This window comes from Danio aesculapii, chromosome 6 (assembly GCF_903798145.1).
Source record: "Danio aesculapii chromosome 6, fDanAes4.1, whole genome shotgun sequence".
Classification (NCBI taxonomy): domain Eukaryota; kingdom Metazoa; phylum Chordata; class Actinopteri; order Cypriniformes; family Danionidae; genus Danio; species Danio aesculapii.
In genome coordinates, this window is record NC_079440.1 from 40,300,580 (window position 1) to 40,321,330 (window position 20,751).

Here is a 20,751-nt window from a genome sequence, read left to right on the forward strand (position 1 = left end):
GGTGAATTAAGTGACTTTGAACGTGGCTTGGTTGTCGGTGCTAGATGAGCTGGTCTGAGTATTTCAGAAACTGCTGATCTACTGGGATTTTCACGCACAACCATCTTTAGGGTTTACAGAGAATAGTTCGAAAAGAGAAAATATCCAATGAGTGGCAGTTCTGTGGGCGCAAATGCCTTGTTGATGCCAGAGGTCAGAGAAGAATGGCCAGGCTGGTTCAAGCTGATAGAAAGGCAAAAATAACTCAAATAACCACTAGTTATATCCGAGGAATGCAGAAAAGCATTTCTGAACGCACAACACATCCAACCTTGAGGCAGATGGGCTACAGCAGCAGAAGACCACACCGGGTGCCACTCCTGTCACCTAAGAACAGGAAACTGAGGCTACAATTCACACAGGCTCACCAAAATTGGACAATAGAAGATTGAAAAAATGTTACCTATTCTGATGAGTCTCAATTTCTGCTGCGACATTTGGATGGTAGGGTCAGAGTTTGGCGTCAACAACATGAAAGCATGGATCCATCCTGCCTTAAATCAACGATTCAGGCTGGTGGTGGTGTAATGGTGTGGGGGATATTTTCTTGGCACATTTCGGGCCCATTAGTACCAATAGAGCATAGTGTCAACGCCACAGTCTACTCAAGTATTGTTGCTGACCATGTCCATCCCTTTATGACCAGAGAGTACCCATCTTCTGATGGCTACTTCCAGCAGGATAACGCACCATGTCATAAAGCACAAATCATCTCAGACTGGTTCTTGAATATGACAATGAGTTCACTGTACTCAAATGGCCTCCACAGTCACCAGAGCTCAATCCAATAGAGCACCTTTGGAATGTGGTGGAACGCAATTCATTCAGGTTGTTCAAACAAAAATGTATTAAGTTAGCAAATTTAAGTGGATTAAACACAAAACAATTAAGTTGCCCCCAAAATATCAAAAGTTGTGCTGTTTACGCTGATTTTACATAAATAGTTTGAACAAGCAGCAAAATATAAATAACCTTTTTTTTATTTGTGTTTGTATTTCATGTTAACATCACTTTAGAAAATATTAATAAATTTATAACATATAACAGCTGAAGGATAGTGAGTAACATATAAAAAGCTAGAAACATATATTCACTCAAATAAAACCATGTTTGCTTATCTAAATACCAAACAACAACTTTTTAATTAATTAGTTTTGCGTTTACAGTAATTAGTTTGCTATAAACAATTAATATAAACAATAGGTGCCTTGTGTTGTCTGCTCTGTGTCATCAAAACAGTCCTCTGAGATCAAGGAGTAGCTGTTGTCTTAATGCTAATATGGCAGCTCGCTATCAGTTGCCTACAGTAATACATTTTCCATTGCCTCTGTTTAGCAATGAGCTGAATGCTAATGCTGCTAGCGATTATACTGTGTACTCTGGTGGAATAGTGCATCTTGCTACTTATAATCAACTAAAAAAATCTCCAGTTATGTAGGCACTTTTATACTCATAGGTAAATGTTTATACTATTAGCATAACTTTAAAAAAAAAAAGTGTAGCATAACATGATTTTTACACCTTTATCTGACTGCAATATCTGTTATGTGGCTGCTATGAGCATTTAAATGATGGATCATTTGCTAATGGTGTCTGCAGTTATGTGTTACTTTGGTTGATAGTCAATGTTAGCTAAAACGTTGGGGAGTTTGCATGTGACTATATCTAGTGATGGCCATGTTTACACAATTACACCTGCCTTTAAGATACGCTTTCTATTGGTGTTGTCTGGCAACCTGCATGTGTCAATTTGTTGTTAGAATAACCAGTTGAATAAAACTCTCTCCAGTACTTTGAATATGGATATAAGGCATTTACAGAGGGCATGGAAAGTATTCAGACCCCCTTAATTTTTCCCTCTTTTTTATATTGCAGCCAATTGCTAAAATCATTTATGTTCAAGTTTTTTTTTCCTTATTAATGTACACAAAGCACCCCATATTGACAGAAAAACACAGACATGTTGACATTTTTGCAGATTTATTTGAAAAAGAAAAACTGAAGTAACACATGGTCCCAAGTATTCAGACACTTTGCTCAGTATTTTGTAGAAGCACCCTTTTGTTCTAATACAGCCATTAGTCTTTTTGGGAAAGATGCAACAATTTTTTCACACTTGAATTTGAGGATTCTGTGCCATTCCTCACAGATCCTCTCCAGTTGTGTCAGGTTGGATGGTAGCCATTGGTGCACAGCCATTTTATGTCTTCTGAAGATGCTCAATTGGGTTAAAGTCAGGGCTCTGGCTGGGTCATTCAAGAACAGTCACGGAGTTGTTGAGAAACCACTCCTTTGTTATTTTAGCTGTGCTTAGGGTCATTGTCTTGTTGGAAGGTAAACCTTCAAACCACTCTGACGTCCTGAGCGCTATGGAGAAGGTTTTCGTCCAGGATATATCTGTACTTGGCCGCATTCATCTTTTCCTCATTGCAACCAGTCATCCTTTCCTTGCAGCTGAAAAACACCCCTACAGCATGATGCTGCCACCACCAAGCTTCACCTTTGTGACTATATTAGACAGATAATGAGGAATTCCTGGTTTTCTCCACATATAGCGCTTAGAATTAAAGCCAAAAAGTTCTATCTTGGTCTCATCAGACCAGAGAATCTTATTTCTCACCATCTTGGAGTTCTTCAGGTTGACTTTCTTGTGTCTTACACTGAGGAGAGGCATGTGTTGGGCCACTCTGCCATAAAGCTCCATCTGTTGGAGTGCTGCAGTGATGGTTGACTTTCTACTACTTTCTCTCATCTTCCAACTCCATCTCTGGAGTTCAGCTACAGTGGTCTTTGGGTTCTTCTTTACCTCTCTCACCAAGGCTCTTCTCCCCCGATAGCTCAGTTTGGCCTGATGGCCAGCTCTAGGAAGGGTTCTGGTCATCCTAAACGTCTTCTTTTTAAGGATTATGGATGCTACTGTGTTCTTAGGAACCTTAAATTTTTTGTAACCTTGGCCAGATCTGTGCCTTGCCACAATTTTGTCTCTGAGCTCTCCAGGTAGTTCCTTTGACCTCATGATTCTCATTTGCTCTGACATACATTGTGACCTGTAAGGTCTTATATAGACAGGTTTGCCTAATAAAGTCCAATCAGCATAATTAAACACAGCTGGACTCAAATGAAGGTGTAGAAGCATCTCAAGGATGATCAGAAGAAATGGACAGCATCTGAGTTAAATATATGAGGGTCTGAATACTTTCCATACCCACTGCATATCATTTGCGCAGATTATATTCTAAATTCAAACTTGTTTAACAAACATTTTAGATCAGAAAACGTTATACGCCGCAAAACTTCACAGAACCCTGTGGGTTTTGAATCAGGCGTGATAAGAGAATATTTGCTTTTCACATTTTTTTTTATTTCAAACCAAACAAGTGATTATGATCTGCAAAGGTTTAAACTTGTCTGGATTATGTTCTTTAGCAACACCTCCTGTAAAGTGTCTACACCTTGAAACCAACCTGATCAAATGTTTATTAGATTACCTCTGTAATCTGTAAAAAGTTGACAAGCTCAAAACATTTGAGAGTTAATTCAGACTTGTATTTAGCTTTATCCACTTGGCTAAATAATTGGACAGATGATTGAAAATGCAGTTTTATACCAGTTGTGAATGGGGCCAATATAGTTTCAAACAGACTTTCAAGGTCAAACTTGTTAATTTGACTATTAAACGAATAGTTTTGCACCCAAACTCATGTCATTAGTTAGTGTCTAACTTGTGGTTTTTGTGCAGTATCACCTACATGACTCTGCATGAGCCCAGTCTGGGGTCTGGAGAGGAATCATGGGAGGCGAGCTCTGCTGAACTGGAGCGAAGGTGCAGGCTGGGCAGTGAGGTGACCAGTCTCTCACACATCACATCCCCAGAGAAGAGTGAAAATTACTTCAAACTTTCTTTTCCCATCAGGTATGAAATACTGTTCAAAGGTTGTGCTCAAGTAATGTTTTTCTTAAAAAGTGAAAACTTTTATTCAACATGAATGCATTACACTGGTCAAATGTAACAGTAAACGTAAATAAATAAATGCTAGTCTTTTGAATTTCTATTGATCAAAGAGACCTGAAACACATATGATATTCAGTTCAATTCATGTTTATTTCTATAGTGCTTTTACAATGTAGATTGTGTCAAAGCAGCTTAACATACAAGTTTGAGTAAATTAACTGTGCCAGTCCAGTTTTCAGAGTTGAAGTTCAGTTTAGTTCAGTTCAGTGTGATGTAAATTTCACTGCTGAAAGTCCAAACACTGAAGAGTAAATCGACCAGTCCCAAGCAAGCCAGGGGCGACAGTGGTGAGGAACAATATATATACTGTATATATATATATATATATATATATATATATATATATATATATATATATATATATATTTATATATAAATGATATTTAGCATCAACTGGCATCACAAAATACATTCAATTTTAAAACAGAAACATGTATTACAAAGTAAGTCACGCACAACTAACAATTTCACCATTATATGCATTACAGAACTGTGTTGTAGTGCATGAAAAGCTTCCTAAGATAAAAAACAACAACAAAAAGTGCATATTTTAATTGATACCAAAAATGGACTTAAAGTATCAAAAATTGACAATGTTTATTTTGCTAGTGTAATTTGTTATTCTTTAGGCGAACGATTGATCCATGCAGGTAAATTTACTGAAAAATAAAGTTTGTTTTGGTAATCTTCGATCAAATTCTGACCATTGCTTTTGTGCTTGGAGTGGCGGTGCTTCTCCTATGACATCAATTTGATAGCTTCAACTACAATATTTTTAACCTCACCCCTCTTAACCATTAAGGCTGATTTATACTTCTGTGTCAAGCGCACATGTATGCTCTGGCGCAGCTTTCGCGCACTTGCATATTCCTCACCATGGCTGACGCCAACACTGACGTGCACCTCTCAAAAAATGTAACTACACTCGCAACGACGCATAGCGCAAGCTCTGTGATTGGTCAGCTTGGTATCTGTGCACAAACCCATTAAGTAAGTTTTTACAAGTGTCGAGTCCCTTGAAGTAGCTCTAGATGGAGACTGTTGTTTTGGGTTTACCTTATGATTAAAGTTGTTGCACGTCCGCCAGTTTCTGCCTCTGAATGAGCTTGCTTGTACATTAAGGTAGCATTCAGAAAAACAAAACACCCATAAAGAAACTCGACACTGAGGAACATAAAAACCTACTGCCAGCAAGCATTTCAGAAGTGTTATTGCAAAGCAACACAAACAGCATGCAGAAGTATAAATGCACAACTACGCGCAAGACATGCTCATTGGGTCATGCCAATCACTCGATGCAAAAGTATAAATCAGCCTTTAGTTTGCTATGAAGGAATGATTTGCAAAAAGAAAGCCCCACACCTAATTCAATATTCAGTTTTAGTTGGAAGTACAGCAACATACTGAAATATTAGTCGTTATAATGTTAGTCTCAGCAGCTTCCAGTTCAAGCACTTTTTTTACACCAGAGAAAATATCTGTTAATTAATATTATTTGATTCATAAGTGTTTTCTATTTATTTACAGAATTGCATAATGGGATCTCTTTTCCATTGCACATAAAACAATTAAGTTGTCCCCAAAAAACTCTCAAGGGTTGTGTTGTTTCAGCTCATTTTATATAAGTAGCAAAAAAAAAAAAGAAAAAGCAGCAAAAATCATTGTTTGAATGTAATATACAACACCAACCCAGACAATATATCACTTTAAACTATTAGAGATGTTAATAATAGTCCCTTCTTCTAACATTTTTTGTTCAAGGTTTTTTTTATTTATTTGTTTTTCATTTTATACAGAGCAAACAAAAAACAAAACACCAGATCCAGGAACAATATATAATCAAATGTCTATAGAGAAAATAAAAGATGAAAACATGACATGAAAATATGACACTAGCTCTTTTTATCCCTCATATGTTGTGTGCGTCCATTTCAATCACAAGAGTTAAAAAAGATTGACCTTAAAAAAATGTCTCAACAGACTCTCCAATTGTATGCCTTATTTTCTCCAACTTAAGATGAGACATGACTTCTTTTATCCATTGATTATGTGTGATAGGGTCTTTCCATTTAAACAATATCAGTCTTTTAGCCAGAAGAGAACCAAAAGCTAACATGTTAATTTGTCTGATGTTGCGTTCTCAGGGGCCACCCCAAACAATGCGAGAAATAGTGATGGTACTACCACCCTAAATGCCTCAAAAAAGTCTCAAAAAACTAATCCAATACATGTAAAGCTTTGGACATGTCCAGAACATGTGCAGCAGAATTGCAGGAGCCTGCCTACTCTTATCGCATATGGGAGCTATGTTAGCATTGATCTTAGAGAGTCTGACTTGACCAGTGCAAACGATGAACAATTTTGAATTGTACTTTTTCTAACATTTTAAGGTTAAAAGTTGTTGGAAGAAAGATCAAGCTCCCATAATGCAATTCAAAAGAATAAATATATAAAAACGTGAATCACAAAATACAAGAAGCTTCTAATTTATGGATATTTTTATGGATGGATTACAGCCTAGTGTTGAAGGAAAAACCCTTGCTGTCCGCCATTTGATTATAATACAGTGTTTTTTGATTGCTTTCACTGCGTGTCCTTACTAAACCCTGACAGTAGTTTTAATGCCAAAAGAGGGTTTGCCCTGGCGCAAGCTGTCATCAAATCTGGCCTTAAAAAGCTGAGAGCTTTTGCTTCATAACTCACAATCAACTCTAAAAGCAACTGTTACTTTTTGGCACATGACTTTCTTTCTATTGCAAAGTAGATATCATAACAAGTGTCTGAATTTGCTTTTACAGATATTGCCTAGGGATGACAAGACTCATCACCATCTTCGTTATTGTTGTTCTGAGTTCAGTAAGTTCTCCATTAATCAGACCTAATCAACAAAGTGCTTTTGCGTGCATTCTATTGTTTTCAGTCATCTGCCTAAGTGACACTCTAAAACAACTCTATTTATCTGAATCATCAGCTGTTTTTCAGCATGTATCCCGACCGGGAGAGCCCCTGGAGGATGCTGGCGGTCTCATCCACCGAGAGCTTCTGTATCCTCCCCATTTGTGTGTCTTAGAGAGTCTGCATTGTTTCGGTTTGCATTGGCTGGATGAATAAGTGTCATTAATGCACAAGTTAAATAGTGTGCTGCCACAGTCTTACGCCTCAGACCCTGCGGGGATTTTCTGTTTGGTCGGGAGATTGCACTGAAGGGCTGCACTAATTCATTTCCGTTTCTGTGACAATCTCGCCATCTGTTATTTACAGCAGCTTGTGTCATGGAAACAGTCTTGCTTATGACTCCGTGCATAACAACAGATCTGCCTGATACTTTCGGCAGTCTGCGGGTCCTGTAGAGATGAATGTGAAGAGTGAACAATGCACTGAAGTGGTGCAAAGTGCCTTCTGCTGGTGATTGTTTGACTGAAATTGAAACGGTGGCCGGCTGACGTCTGTTTGACAAAGTTTTCCAAAACACTCCCTTTAAAATCTGTCATCATTATCATCCTTCACTTGTTCCAAACTGTTATGAGTTTCTTTCTTCTGTTGAACACAGAAGAAGATGTTATGAAAATGTTTGGTCATCATTGACTTCCAGTGTTGGTGTAATTAGTTGCAAAGTATCTAGTTACTATAATTACATTACTTTTCCACTGAAAAAGGATAGGTTATTTAAGTGCATTAAATAATATACCTGCTTAAAAATTGTACATAAGTTCAACAATTCTGTATAAATCAATTCAGATAAGCAAAATAAATGTATTTTATGTTGTTTTATTGCCTATTTTTCAACTAAAGAAGTCTACATTTATCAAGACGATTGCGTATGCTTATGACAAAATTGAACTGAGAAATTACATTCAGAGATCCACAGTAAGCTGTAGATAATTATATAATTTTATGTTTTCAGATATTTTTTTCACAATTAATGAAAAAAGAATTCACAAAAAATCATAGGTTTATGTCAGAATTGTTCATGCTTAAGAAACAATTAAATGTTTTATAAAATTTAAGTCAATATATGTGTGCAATATGATTTCATTACATTGAAATCTTTTGAGTTTGAAACATATGTTAGTTTAAAGTGTAAGGAGCCTATATCATACACCTGGCGCAATAAGGTGCAAGATGTGTTTGGCATGATTTGTTGCTAGTTTTAGACCAGTGCAACCCCAATTTTCATGCTTTGCACTACGTTGCTTAAATTTCAAATCCATTTGTGCCACTTTGTGGACTTGTGGGTGTGCTGGTCTAAAAAAGCAGGTGTGTTAAGGCGCATTGTTGACGCGTTGCTATTTTGATGAACTGAAATAGACCGTGCCATTGATCGTGCCTAAAGTCCAGCACAGGGGCGTTAGTTATGCGCCTATGCAGGTCCAAACGATTACGCATTGCTTAATACACACAGGGTGTACAGCAATACACAAATGTCTTTACATGTGAAAAAATAAAGGATTAAAATGTTTTATTAAATAAATTATATAATTTAATAAAATTATTATTTGCTGCAAAAATATAAAAACCACTACCTCTCTGCCTTCTTTATGTCGGGTGGCTTTTTTCTAGTTTATTCATGAGAATCTGCATTTGTATAATGTTATTATTAGTAGTAGTAGTATTTATTAAATGCATATTTATATTTGTTTTAATAAAACAAGTTTAGATTTGTCCATCTGTCAAGTTTTGGAGATGCATCCCCATATGGAGCATAAGAATAGGACGTGTGTGGATATACTGTAACTCAGTTTTTTGTCCACACTTCGTTATTATTGTTCATTTATTCATTTGCCGGAAATTAGAACAGAATTTTTAAATAGTTTTGAAACAAATCTTTACGCTTAACAAACTAAATTAAATATGTAGGGCAGGCTAATGGATGTCTTCAGTGGAGTGCATACAACACCATTTCACTATCCACGAATGTAAAGGAGTAAAGTAAAGAGTAAAAGTAAAGTAAAGAGGCCGAATGGTGGAGGCTCATTCTTTATCCTCGTACTGCAGATGGTCTGTTTAACTGTTTTCTCGCTAGTAAAGTGGCATTCATTTTTTCCACTTACAATGTTTGCCATGTACAGTAAATAGCAAATGCGCCATGGCGCGACACAACTGATGCTTAAAGTGAATGGGAGATGAGACTCTTATTGGTTTAATGCGCGCTATGCTCAAAACACACCCATAACTCATAAAGAGAATAAACACATCCCCTTAAAATAGCAAAAATGAATTCAGAAAAAACAAGCCCTCAATGCTTTTACGCCATGCACTTTAGATTTTGCGCATAGATTGTTAAAATAAAGGCCTAAGTGTTTGTTTTTTATAAACAAAACTAAATGCTCCTATTTAACTTTGAATTTTGAAATTTGAAGAAATAAAGTTTAATTTCTGTTGTCTGTCTATTGTTCAAGTGGGTTTTTAGTATTGAGGTAAATAATATAATTACTCTAAGTATTGAAGTTACTAATAAAATATTTAAAAAGGGCAGCACAGTGGCTCAGTGGTTAAGCACTGTCTCCTCACAGCAAGAAGGTTGCTGGTTCAAGTCCCCACTAGGCCAGTTGGCATTTCTGTGTGGAGTTTGCATGTTCTCCAAAGACATGTGCAATAGTTAAATTGGATGAAATAAATTGGTCGTCGTGGATAAGTGTGTGTGTGTGTGTGTGTGTGTGTGTGAGAATGAGTGTGTATTGGTGTTTCCCAGTAACTGGAAGGGCATACACCACATAAAACGTGCTGGAATAGTTGACAGGTCATTCAGCTGTGACGACGACCACTGATAAAGAAGGGACTAAGCAGGGACAAAGGAAGGAAATAATTAGAAAAGTAATTAAAATACAAATTCAGTGCAAGTAAATGGTGTCCATTAGCTAGAAGTAGAGGTCATTGGTGACCAATAATTCTAAAGTGAGTTACTCCAGTGCTTGATGGATATTTTGTGTTGTGTATTTTCATTTGTGTATCCCCTCATGGAAGTTTTTCTTAACCTAACTGATCACTGTAGCCATGAATCTTACAGATTTTCGTGACAACTCCTTGCTGAAGTTGCAAGTCGGTGGGCCATTTTTGGGAGGGATGGAGGCTGTGCAGGAGTCCCAGGAGTATATTCTCATCCAGGTGGAGCAGACGGAGGAAGCCGGGCCTCGCCGGAGAAGAACTCAGCAGGTTAGATGCGTTTCAGCACAGCCAAAAAGATCAATAATGCAGATTAGGCTAATGTTAAATGCAGTTTGACAGTTAATAAGATGTTCTTCACCTCGGTTTACTGTATACATGCTTTCCGTAATGTATTGCAAACAAAACTGTACTTTTTGCCTTCATTTTAAACAATATCGTCACCTTAGAATTAGAGGATTCTATCTGACACTTTTGTTAAAATTGAGTTATTGACATATTCTTATTAAATGACAACTTATTTACATTATGGGATGTATTTTTATAAGTTGTTTACATTTTAAGACTTTTTATTTAAAAAAACAGATGTTACACACATATTGTTTGCTATATGGAATGCAAAAACTTTGAAGCTCAATATCTCAAAATCATTCAGAACGCAGATAGAACCTAGATAGAATAATTCCAAAGTGACAATATGTTTATTGTTTTCTCTTGTTTTTACACTTAAATTGAAAAGTGTGTTTATGCTTTAATAGCCCAATAGTTTGGGGTTAGTAATGTTTTCACCTGTCCTGGATTAGTTTACATTTATATTTAGTCATTTAGCAGACGTTTTTTTCCAAAGTGACTTACAATTAAAGAGGCAATACATACAAGAAATGTTAATTGTACAAAGGAACTTTGAGTGCTCAGAGCGTAAAGAGGGGAGTGTTTTTATTTTTTAAGAAAGAGAGAAGTGTTTTTACAGGTAGTTTGTCAAGCCCTCTCACCAGTGTGAAGCACTTCATAAATGCAGAACGTGTCCAGTGCAAATGTACAGAGGAACTCTTGTGCAAATGTAATCAAACTTCAATAAAACAGTAAACTTCTGAAATATTATTTGAAATTCATTTTTAAAAATATTTAATACTAAAGATAAGAAACCTTTAATATTAGTATCAATGTTATAGTAAAGTTATAGTATATTATACTAAAGTTATTATATTATATTTTATTATTCATTTATTGATTTGGCTTTGATCCTTAGGCTTAATCCCTTATTTTTCAGGGCTCGTCACTGCGGAATGAACTGCCTATATTATATTATATTATATTATATTATATTATATTATATTATATTATATTATATTATATTATATTATATTATATTATATTATATTATATTATATTATATTATATTATTAACCGAATATTACATTCGGTTTAGTCCCTGATTTGTCAGGGGTCCCCGCAGCGGAATGAACTGCCTATTTTATTTTATTAATTTTTTTGTTTGTTAAAAAATGTATTTAAAATAAATCCTACTTAGTTTTACATGTTGTTATATTGTTATAAGGTTTAGCTCATAAATTTCTAAGCTTTTTATTATCCATGTAGAATATGAAATCTCAAAAAATTTTATTAAACAAAAAACACTTTTTTCCTTATGGATATATTACAAACATTCACAATGTTTTTTTCAACAGGTGCTGTATAATTGGACCATACCACTGCATTCCCAGCGAAGTGACCAAATTCTGAGAACAAGAACATTTGAAATGGTTAGCAGGTACGATTACAGTTGCAGTGATGAACTGACAAAACTCAAACCAAATGCAATGTGATATGATGATTTGCAGTAGTACCTGATTGTCATAGTTTATGCAGTTGTGCATCTCCATCCATGTGACGTATCTCTTTTTGTCCAGCGCTCCTATTCAGATCAGCGTTCAGGCCTTTCTACTGGACAATCAGGTGGTTCCTTTGTCCATGACTAACCAGTCTCTGTATGTGACGGTGGAAACACAGGTGCTCATCGCCGGTCTTATCCTGGCAGGAGTCTACGTGCTCATCATCTTTGAGGTAAAAATTTATTTTCACACCATAAAATAATCTGTTCAGAGGTCTTTCATGATTCATCATCACACTTCATCCCCTTAAACATGATCATGCCACACTGACGTCATGTCCAGCCGCTTGTTAAGTTGTGACGTATTTCACAATTTCCAGGACTAAGCCTCTCCTCGTTTGATTTAAGAAAACTCAATCTCAATAGTCGTTTATGAACACTGTTTGACCATCTGGGATTAAAAATGAACAAAATTAATCTTAAGTTTTTCAATATGATTAAGAAACAATTATGATTGTAAATGATATATTGAATATATACCACAAGTTTTGCCATGGATATAGCCAATGCTGCTATATTGTCTGTAGTGTGTGAGTGTGAATGAGTGTGTGTGGATGTTTCCCAGAGATGGGTTGCGGCTGGAAGGGCATCCACTGCGTAAAAAACATGCTGGATAAGTTGCCGGTTCTTTCCACTGTGGCGACCCCAGATTAATAAAGGGACTAAGCCGAAAAGAAAATGAATGAATGAATAAGTATTTAATAATAACAATAACAACAACAACAACAATAATAATAATAATAATAATAATAATAATAATAATAATAATAATAAATTATTATTATTATTATTAATCATGATTTCAATAGTATTACAGCACATTGTTAGCAGTGTATATTAGTGTCATTTGTACTTTTGACATTTTATTGAATGTTTGGACCCAGAAACTGTGATGCCCCACATAAAAAAAATACAATGGTCATTTATAGTAAGTAGTACTTTAGAGTTTTTGAATCATACCATCTAGTAAAGTGTATCATACATTATATATTATAGAATTTACAGCATTTTGATAAGTAGTATTAAACCTTTAGGTCCTGCCTTCATCACAATGGACATCAAATGCCAGGTTATGATTTTGCTTATGGAGCATTTCACCTAATTTAAAGCCTGTTATCCATGATGTTATACTTTTTTTTATCCAGTCCAACGACAGTAAGATTCTACCTGCTGTAATTTAAAAAAAAAGAATATGTGTGTTAAAAATATGTGCGTTCAGATGTTGTATGTGTCTGCCCAATATATTGGACAATGGATTTTTTTCATAATGTGCAGTCTAGAAGACCCTCAAAATTAAAACCAGATCTTATAATTATCAAATTTGTAACCTTGAGAAGAAACTTCAAGACCAACAATTTGTATGATTTTATTTTTCATTTGATGTTGGTTTATTGTTTTTGTAGTACAGCTGTGTTTTGATCTCTGATTAAATGTGAAATTCTTTTTTTTCATTATTGTTATTATTAAACCTAAAATTAAATAACAAGTATTTTTTCATGTGGTGTGTGACATCAGATTTCAGAAGGAAGAATAGATGTCATGGTGGAGATGTTGTTCATAAACTTTATAAAGCTGTGCTTGTAGATGGAGTATTGTGCTTGTGTGTCCTTGGTTGTTCTCAATCTTACGTCTTGTTTGTTTGTTTTATTTCTTGTACCACTGTTGAGCACTAGAGGTCACTGGGCTCTACTGATATTAACAGGATGAGTTTTATTTATCTGGCTCACACTGACTGTGATTCCACAGAGGTGCTGGATTTGAGGAAGATCTAAAAGTAACATATGAATCAACATGAGGATTTAGAGTGCTCAAATTTTATTTCATGCCCAGATTGCTTTGGTCCAAATGGCTGAAAGCATTTTTTCTTATTAATATAATATAATAATTTGCTGTAAATGGTACTCTCAGGCCATGAAAGTTGTCAGGTTATTAGAGATTAAAATCCCTCATCCTGTCCTTAAGTCATTTTGACTCAAATTGTGTTGCATTGTATTGCATTGCATTGAATTGCGTTGTATTGTATTGTTTATTTATTTATTTGTTTATTTGTTTGTTTTATTATTTACTTTTATTTATTTGATTGTTTGTTTTATTGTTTTTTATTTAATTATTGGTTTGTTTTATTGTTTATATTTATTTTTGTTTGTTTGTTTTATTATTTATATTTTTATAATAATTTGTTTCTTTTATTTATTTGAACTAGTTCAAGACATTGTGATTTTTGTACATGGCCATTCAAAACAAGTGAAAATTAAACTTAAAATTGTAAGGCTACTTAATGCAGTGTTTTTTTGAGTTGACTGACTTGAGTTGATTTAAATCGAGGCAAGTGCAGTACTTTGGCTGAAAGTTGAGTTAACTCAAAGCTCTGCAGCAAGTTGCCTTTCAATTTTGAGTTGAGTCAAATTTCTTTTTCTTTTTTTACAGTGTCACACTGACCTGCATACAGATTAATGAAACATAGTGATTTTTCATGTATGTGGATAAAAGTAAACATAAATTCCTTTTTCCATTTAAAAAATTGGTTATAAATTAAATGTCATTAAAAAAACCATACGAATATTTAAACAAAAATATACAAATTCATATTTAATTATGTAAAAATAAAATAAAATAGATGAAAAATAAAATAAAATAGTTTTTTTCTAAAAGTAATTATTATAATTTTTTTTATCCAAGAGGGGACACTATAGCCCCTTTCACACAGTTATACTGGTAAATATCCGGAAAATTTCCGAAACGACTTTACCGGTAAATTCATAAAAAAGGTGTTTACACAGGCAAGGACGTTCCATAACTTTTCCCGGAAAAGACCATTCACACATCCATTCCAAAATACCTGTAAATTCTGAACAAATGCACTTGTATTTGTAAACATAGAATGGGTCTGGCTTTTTTTGGTTTACACATTTGACTACATTACAAATTCTGTGGATGTATAAGTATTGTGATAAGTATTGTATAAGTATTGTGCACACGCGACACGCAACTGAAGGTAAACAAACAGCAGTTTATCATAAGCATTTTATCTGTTTTTTTACACGGTTTACATTAAGAAGTAACATAGAAACGGTATCTGACTAACATCTAGCAGCTAAATGTGTCTGGAAAAATATTCAAAGGCTTTTATTTTCATAAACAGCGCAGATGCGAATGCGTCTGAGTGTTCTGATTGGCTAAAGTTGACGTCTCACGTCAGCGCGTTCTAGATGTAAACGCGCTCTTTCCAACAATTTTCCATCTGCGTTCACACAGCGCAGCGTTCTGGCAAAATACCAGTAATGTTACAACTTCTGTTTCCTGAAAATTGCTGGAACTAATTTACCGGTATTTTCAAAAAGGGCCTGTTCACACATACAGACCTTTCCGGAAAATTGCCGGTAATTTTTCGGAAAGGTCTTTATGTGTGAAAGGGGCTGTTGCAAACCAAAACAGGAGGATTTTTAGCTGAAACCGATTCAAAACAAAAGTCAACAACTACAGACACGTTTAGATTCAAAAACATACAAGCAAAAAATAAAAATCTAAAACATATTGCTCTTGAACTTAACATTATTTACAACATTATTACCTTTAATGGAAATCCTTGGCAAACTTATACTCAGTAAATTCACAAAAGTCTGCTGCACAAACATCCTGATGATTTGGTAGTCTGTATATAATAACATGAACTACTTTTTACATATTAGGTTGCAGCATCCAGGATATACACAAGTACAGTTCTGATAACAATAAATATTAAGCTGACCCTCTAGACTTTTCTGAGATGTGCATTATTATATAGCCTCATAGGCAAGCACTCCTCCACATTTAAATTTCCTCTTCTCCCTGTAGTGCACACATTTTAGAGTTTTAGTGTGGCTCCAGGGGGACAGGAGGGCAGAGGGGACGTCCCTTCTTAATTACATTTATTTCTTCAGGAGGGACAGCATGCTGCGTGTCCGCTAGTTTAATTAGGCCTTTGTGAGAATGTTAATGGAGACTTTGGGGGCCATGTATCCGCTTTTACCAAAACACTGTGTTAATACTAATGATTCATAGCTATGACTACACTGTCATCAGGATGCTGAGCAAATTAAGTTTATCTATTCAGATTTTAACTAATTATTTATTAATGCTGATTGGGTGAGTAATTTTTTTATCTAATTGTTAAACATGGTTATTTAGCATTAATGTTGTTTTTTAATTTGATATTTTTTAAATAAATTAAATTTAATAATTATAATTATATTTATTTTAATTGTTCATTAAATTTATTTTATTTAAATTTTGTTTATTTTATTTTATATGATCTTTATTTTGTTTTCACGGTGGCGCAGTGGGTAGCACGATCGCCTCACAGCAAGAAAGTCGAGTTTGCATGTTCTCCCTGTGTTTGTGTGGGTTTCCTCCAGGTGCTCCGGTTTCCCCCACAAGTCCAATGACATGTGGTACAGGTGACTTGGGCAGGCTCAATTGTCCATAGTGTATGTGTGTAAATGGGAGTGTATGGGTGTTTTCAAGTGATGGGTTACAGCTGGAAGGGCTATCTGATGTGTAAAACATATGCTGGATAAGTTGGCAGTTCATTCCGCTGTGGCGGCCCCAAATTAATAAAGGGACTAAGCTGAAAAGAAAATGAATGAATGATTTTTAATTTTCTTTTTCTATATGCCATTTACTGGATTTATTTTATTTGTTTATTGTACATTGTTTGTATGTTTATTTATTTAAATTATTTTTATATTATATTTACTGGTTCTATTTCATCAAATTTCTTTATTTTATTTTTATTTTTATGAATATTTTATTTTGTATGATTATTTAATTTTTCTATTTTATTTATTCTATTTACTTTTATATATACGTTCATTCATTCATTGATTTTCTTTTTGGCTTAGTCCCTTTATTAATCCGGGGTCGCCACAGCGGAATGAAGCGCCAACTTATCCAGCATATGTTTTACGCAGCGGATGCCCTTCCAGCTACAACCCATCTCTGGAAAACATCCATACACACTCATACACTACGGACAATTTAGCCTACCCACTTCACCTGTATCGCATGTCTTTGGACTGTGGGGTAAACCGGAGCACCCGGAGGAAACCCACGCGAATGCAGGGAGAACATGCAAACTCAACACAGAAACGCCAACTGACCCAGCCGAGGCTCGAACCAGTGACCTTCTTGCTGTGAGGCGACAGCACTACCTACTGCGCCACTGCGCCGCTTTTTATAAACGCAATTTTTATAATAATATTTTTAAATATTTGTTTATTTCATTTCGTTTGTTTATTTTTCTATATTTTATTTTCTGTTTTTATTGTATTTTATATATTTATTTTATAGTTTTATTTTATTTTTCTATATTATAATCACTTATTCTATTTTACTTTATTTGTTTAATTTATTTTATATATTAAAGAAAATCAGATTATTTATTTAATTTTTCCATGTTCCATTACTAATTATTCAGTTTACAATTTAATTTTATTTGAATATTGAGTCTATTTGAAAGCACCAAAAGAGAGAGAAAGAGAGAGGAAAAAAGTTAAAATCTTATAATAAATAAACTGAAAGTCTAGTTCCAAGCCTGTTTGAAGCAATCAAAAAGTGTTAAGAAAAACATTCAATTTTAATGAAACATACCTCACACATGACCCAGCGTGAGATTTCCACAGAAGAATCATAACATCTAAAATAAGCACTCTAGTAAAATAAGAAACTTATTCTACTCTCGTCTTTATGAGCTCTTTTGTGACTTTCCATTTTTCTTAGTTTGAAATCTTTCAAGTTTGATTTGCATTACAGATATGCAGTTCAGTCCTTTGGACCCCATTGTAAATAAGCAAATGTTTGTGCTATTGACCTGTTTCCGTGTTCTTCCTGCATCTGCATTGCACGATGACTTGGCTGCTAATCCTCAGAGCTGATCTAGAATCAGCTCTCTGAAAACTGCTTTGATTAAAAGGGCTCAGATGGTGAGTTTCATCAGCAACCCTGATAGCTAAAACCCATTTGCCCCAAGAGAGGGCAAAACCCGAAACCTGAGATACACAACCACACGACATGCTTATAAATATTAATATGGCTTAAAAGACTCCTGAATAATGCATTTCTCCACAATCTAATTGCAGATATCTTGTAAACATTTTAATAATGGCTGATAGATTATTTCTGAATTAGACTCGAGTTTCACTGTAACCGGGGGTCTTTGGATCTATAAAACCAGCGTTATATCTTACGCATTTCATTTCGACCATAAAGTGTTTCTTGCCCTATAATTGAGACTAATTGGTGAAAATCACCAAACAGAGAAGCATTAGTCTCAGAGGATGCTTTCTTATGCAGAACAGCACAATGTATATCCATGTTGCTGATTAATTCTGCAGAGAAAGCAGTGTTCAACGATTTATCTTAATGACCTGTTTTAGACTTACAATCACAACATTGCGCCGAGCGTTCCTCCTCCTCGGGGAAGTTGTCGGACTGACACAGATTACTTGCTCCTTGGAGAGTGGAGTCATTAGCTGTTAGCCCGAATGTTATGTTACTCGTTGTCCTTCTCTTCGCTCTTCTGGCTGATTACACTATTCTTGTAATGATGGCTTTATTGCGCCTTGTGACGTCTGGAGAGGTACATCAGGTATTTGATTGTAGCGTCCTGGATGGTCAAGAGCTCTTAGCAGGAAAACAGATGCTGAGGATGTTGATGGCTTACACGCTGTTGGAGGTGCTGATTTTAGCCCAGAGAGTAATTGAAGAGCAGAAGACCTGAAGATGTTGTTGAATGATGCAAGATCAGAAGCTGATTGAAGATTCTATGAATTTGACTTTGCTGCTACTGTTTTGTTTTTACTCTATTTTGTTTTTTATTCCATTCAAATAGATTATTGAGTGCAGACCAGCTTTGATATTTGTGGTCATTTAAATATTTAATAGTAATTAAAAATAAAGGCCACACTTTATTTTGATGGTTTGTTGAATTTTAGTTACATTGCATCTACATGCCAGCTAATTCTCATTAGATTATAAGCAGACTGTTAGGTTGGGGTTAGGGTTGGTGTAAGTTGACATGTACTTGCAAAGTTTCTCATAGTCAGTTAAATGTTGCTGTTGAATGAGCATATCAACAGATATTAAGCAGACAGTAATACTCAAATGGACCATCAAAATAGTGTTACCAAAATCAATTAAAAAGAACTGTGGTTCTCTAATGCTAACACTTTCTATTCTGTTTTCGGTCTCATTAAAATAAAATAAAGTATAAAATAAAGTAAAATAAATACATATTTTACTGCACCTGCTTTTCTAATAGTAAATTTCTGTTATGTTTTCTATTCTTTGTGTGTGTGTGCTGTAAAATACTACATAGTTAAAGTCAAAATTATTAATCCTCCTGTAAATGTTTTTATTTATTTTCAAATTTCACTAGCCACTTTATTAGGTACACCTGTCCAACTGCTCATTAACGCAAATTTCCTATCAGCCAATCCCATGGCAGCAACTTGGTCAAGACATGGTCAAGACGATCTGCTGCAGTTCAAACCAAGCATCAGAATGGGGAAGAAAGGTGATTTAAGTGACTTTAAATGTGGCATGGTTGTTGGTGCCAGACGGGCTGGTCAGAAACTGCTGATCTGCTGGAAAATTCATGCACAACCATCTTTAGGGTTTACAGAGAATGGACCCCACTGGGTGCCACTCAGGTAAGATTAGGAAACTGAGGCTACAATTCAATTTTGCTGCTACATTCGGATGGTAGGGTCAGAACTTGGATTCAAAGCATGGATCCATGCTGCCTTGTATCAAAGATTCAGGCTGGTGGTGGTGGTGTAATGGTGTGGGGGATATTTTCTTGGCACACTTTGGACCCATTAGTACCAATTGAGAATCAAGTCAAAGCCACAGCCTACCTGAGTATTGCTGCTGACCATGTCCATCTCTTAATGACCAGAGTGTACCCATCTTCTTATGGCTACTTCCAGCAGGATAACGCTCCATGTTATAAAGCACGAATCATCTCTGACTGGTTTCTTGAACATGACAGTGAGTTCACTGTACTCAAATGGCCTCAGAAGTCACCAGTTCTCAATTCAATAGAGCCCGACTGGGATGTGGTAGAACGGGAGATTTCTCATGAATGTGCAGCCGTCAAATCTGCAACAACTGCGTGATGCTATCATGTCAATATGGACAAAAATCTCTGAGGAAAATTTCCAGTACCAGAAAATGTATGCCTTGAAGGATTAAGGCAGTTCTGAAGGCAACTTTTTGTCCAACCCAGTACAAGTAAGGTGTACCTAATAAAGTGGCCAGTGAGTGTATATGTATGCTGTATTCATGTACGTAATGTAATGTAAAACTGTTACGGTCAATATTTATTTTGGATTACAGAGCAATGCTACAGAACATTTCAGACCTTAACTGAACTTGCCTAGTTAACCTTATTAGTTAAGCCTTTAAACTGTACTTTAAGCTGAATGCTAGTATATTGCAAAATAACTAGTAAAACATTATATACTGTCATCATGACAAAGACATTAGACATTAAAAGACATTCGATATTAGAAGTAAATTATTAAAACTATTGTTTGTGTTGGTCTTGTTGCTTTGATTACCCTTCATTTGTAAGTTGCTCCGGATAAAAGTTTGCCAAAAGAATAAATGTACATGATTGCAGAATTATTGAGAAATATGAGAAATGAGGTGGATCAAACTGCAAAAGGACATAGAGGAAGTGTTATTTATAGAAAGTTATTTGTCCAAAGTCTTATGCATTACATATTTGGCCATTCTTGCTAAGGTATGCACCATTGTTATTGTTGCAAATGTGGAAAGTTGAACCTCTAGTGTTATAATTTAGCATTATATTGAGCATAGAATCTCATAGCAAGCAGCTTGTTGACTTGAGGAGAGCTATTTCTTTTATAAGCAAACAGATATT

General features: G+C 35.2%; 1 protein-coding gene across 1 annotated transcript in view; it reads left to right on the forward strand.

The window, feature by feature from the left end:
- oca2 (oculocutaneous albinism II) overlaps window positions 1–20,751 on the forward strand; it is a 171,519-nt gene that overhangs the window by 17,498 nt on the left and 133,270 nt on the right. Inside the window, exons 4-9 of the mRNA XM_056460168.1 lie at window positions 3,779–3,952; window positions 6,850–6,907; window positions 7,023–7,095; window positions 10,044–10,204; window positions 11,623–11,705; window positions 11,845–11,998. Of these exons, the coding sequence (XP_056316143.1) occupies window positions 3,779–3,952; window positions 6,850–6,907; window positions 7,023–7,095; window positions 10,044–10,204; window positions 11,623–11,705; window positions 11,845–11,998 (703 nt within the window). The remainder of the gene's footprint in view (window positions 1–3,778; window positions 3,953–6,849; window positions 6,908–7,022; window positions 7,096–10,043; window positions 10,205–11,622; window positions 11,706–11,844; window positions 11,999–20,751) is intronic.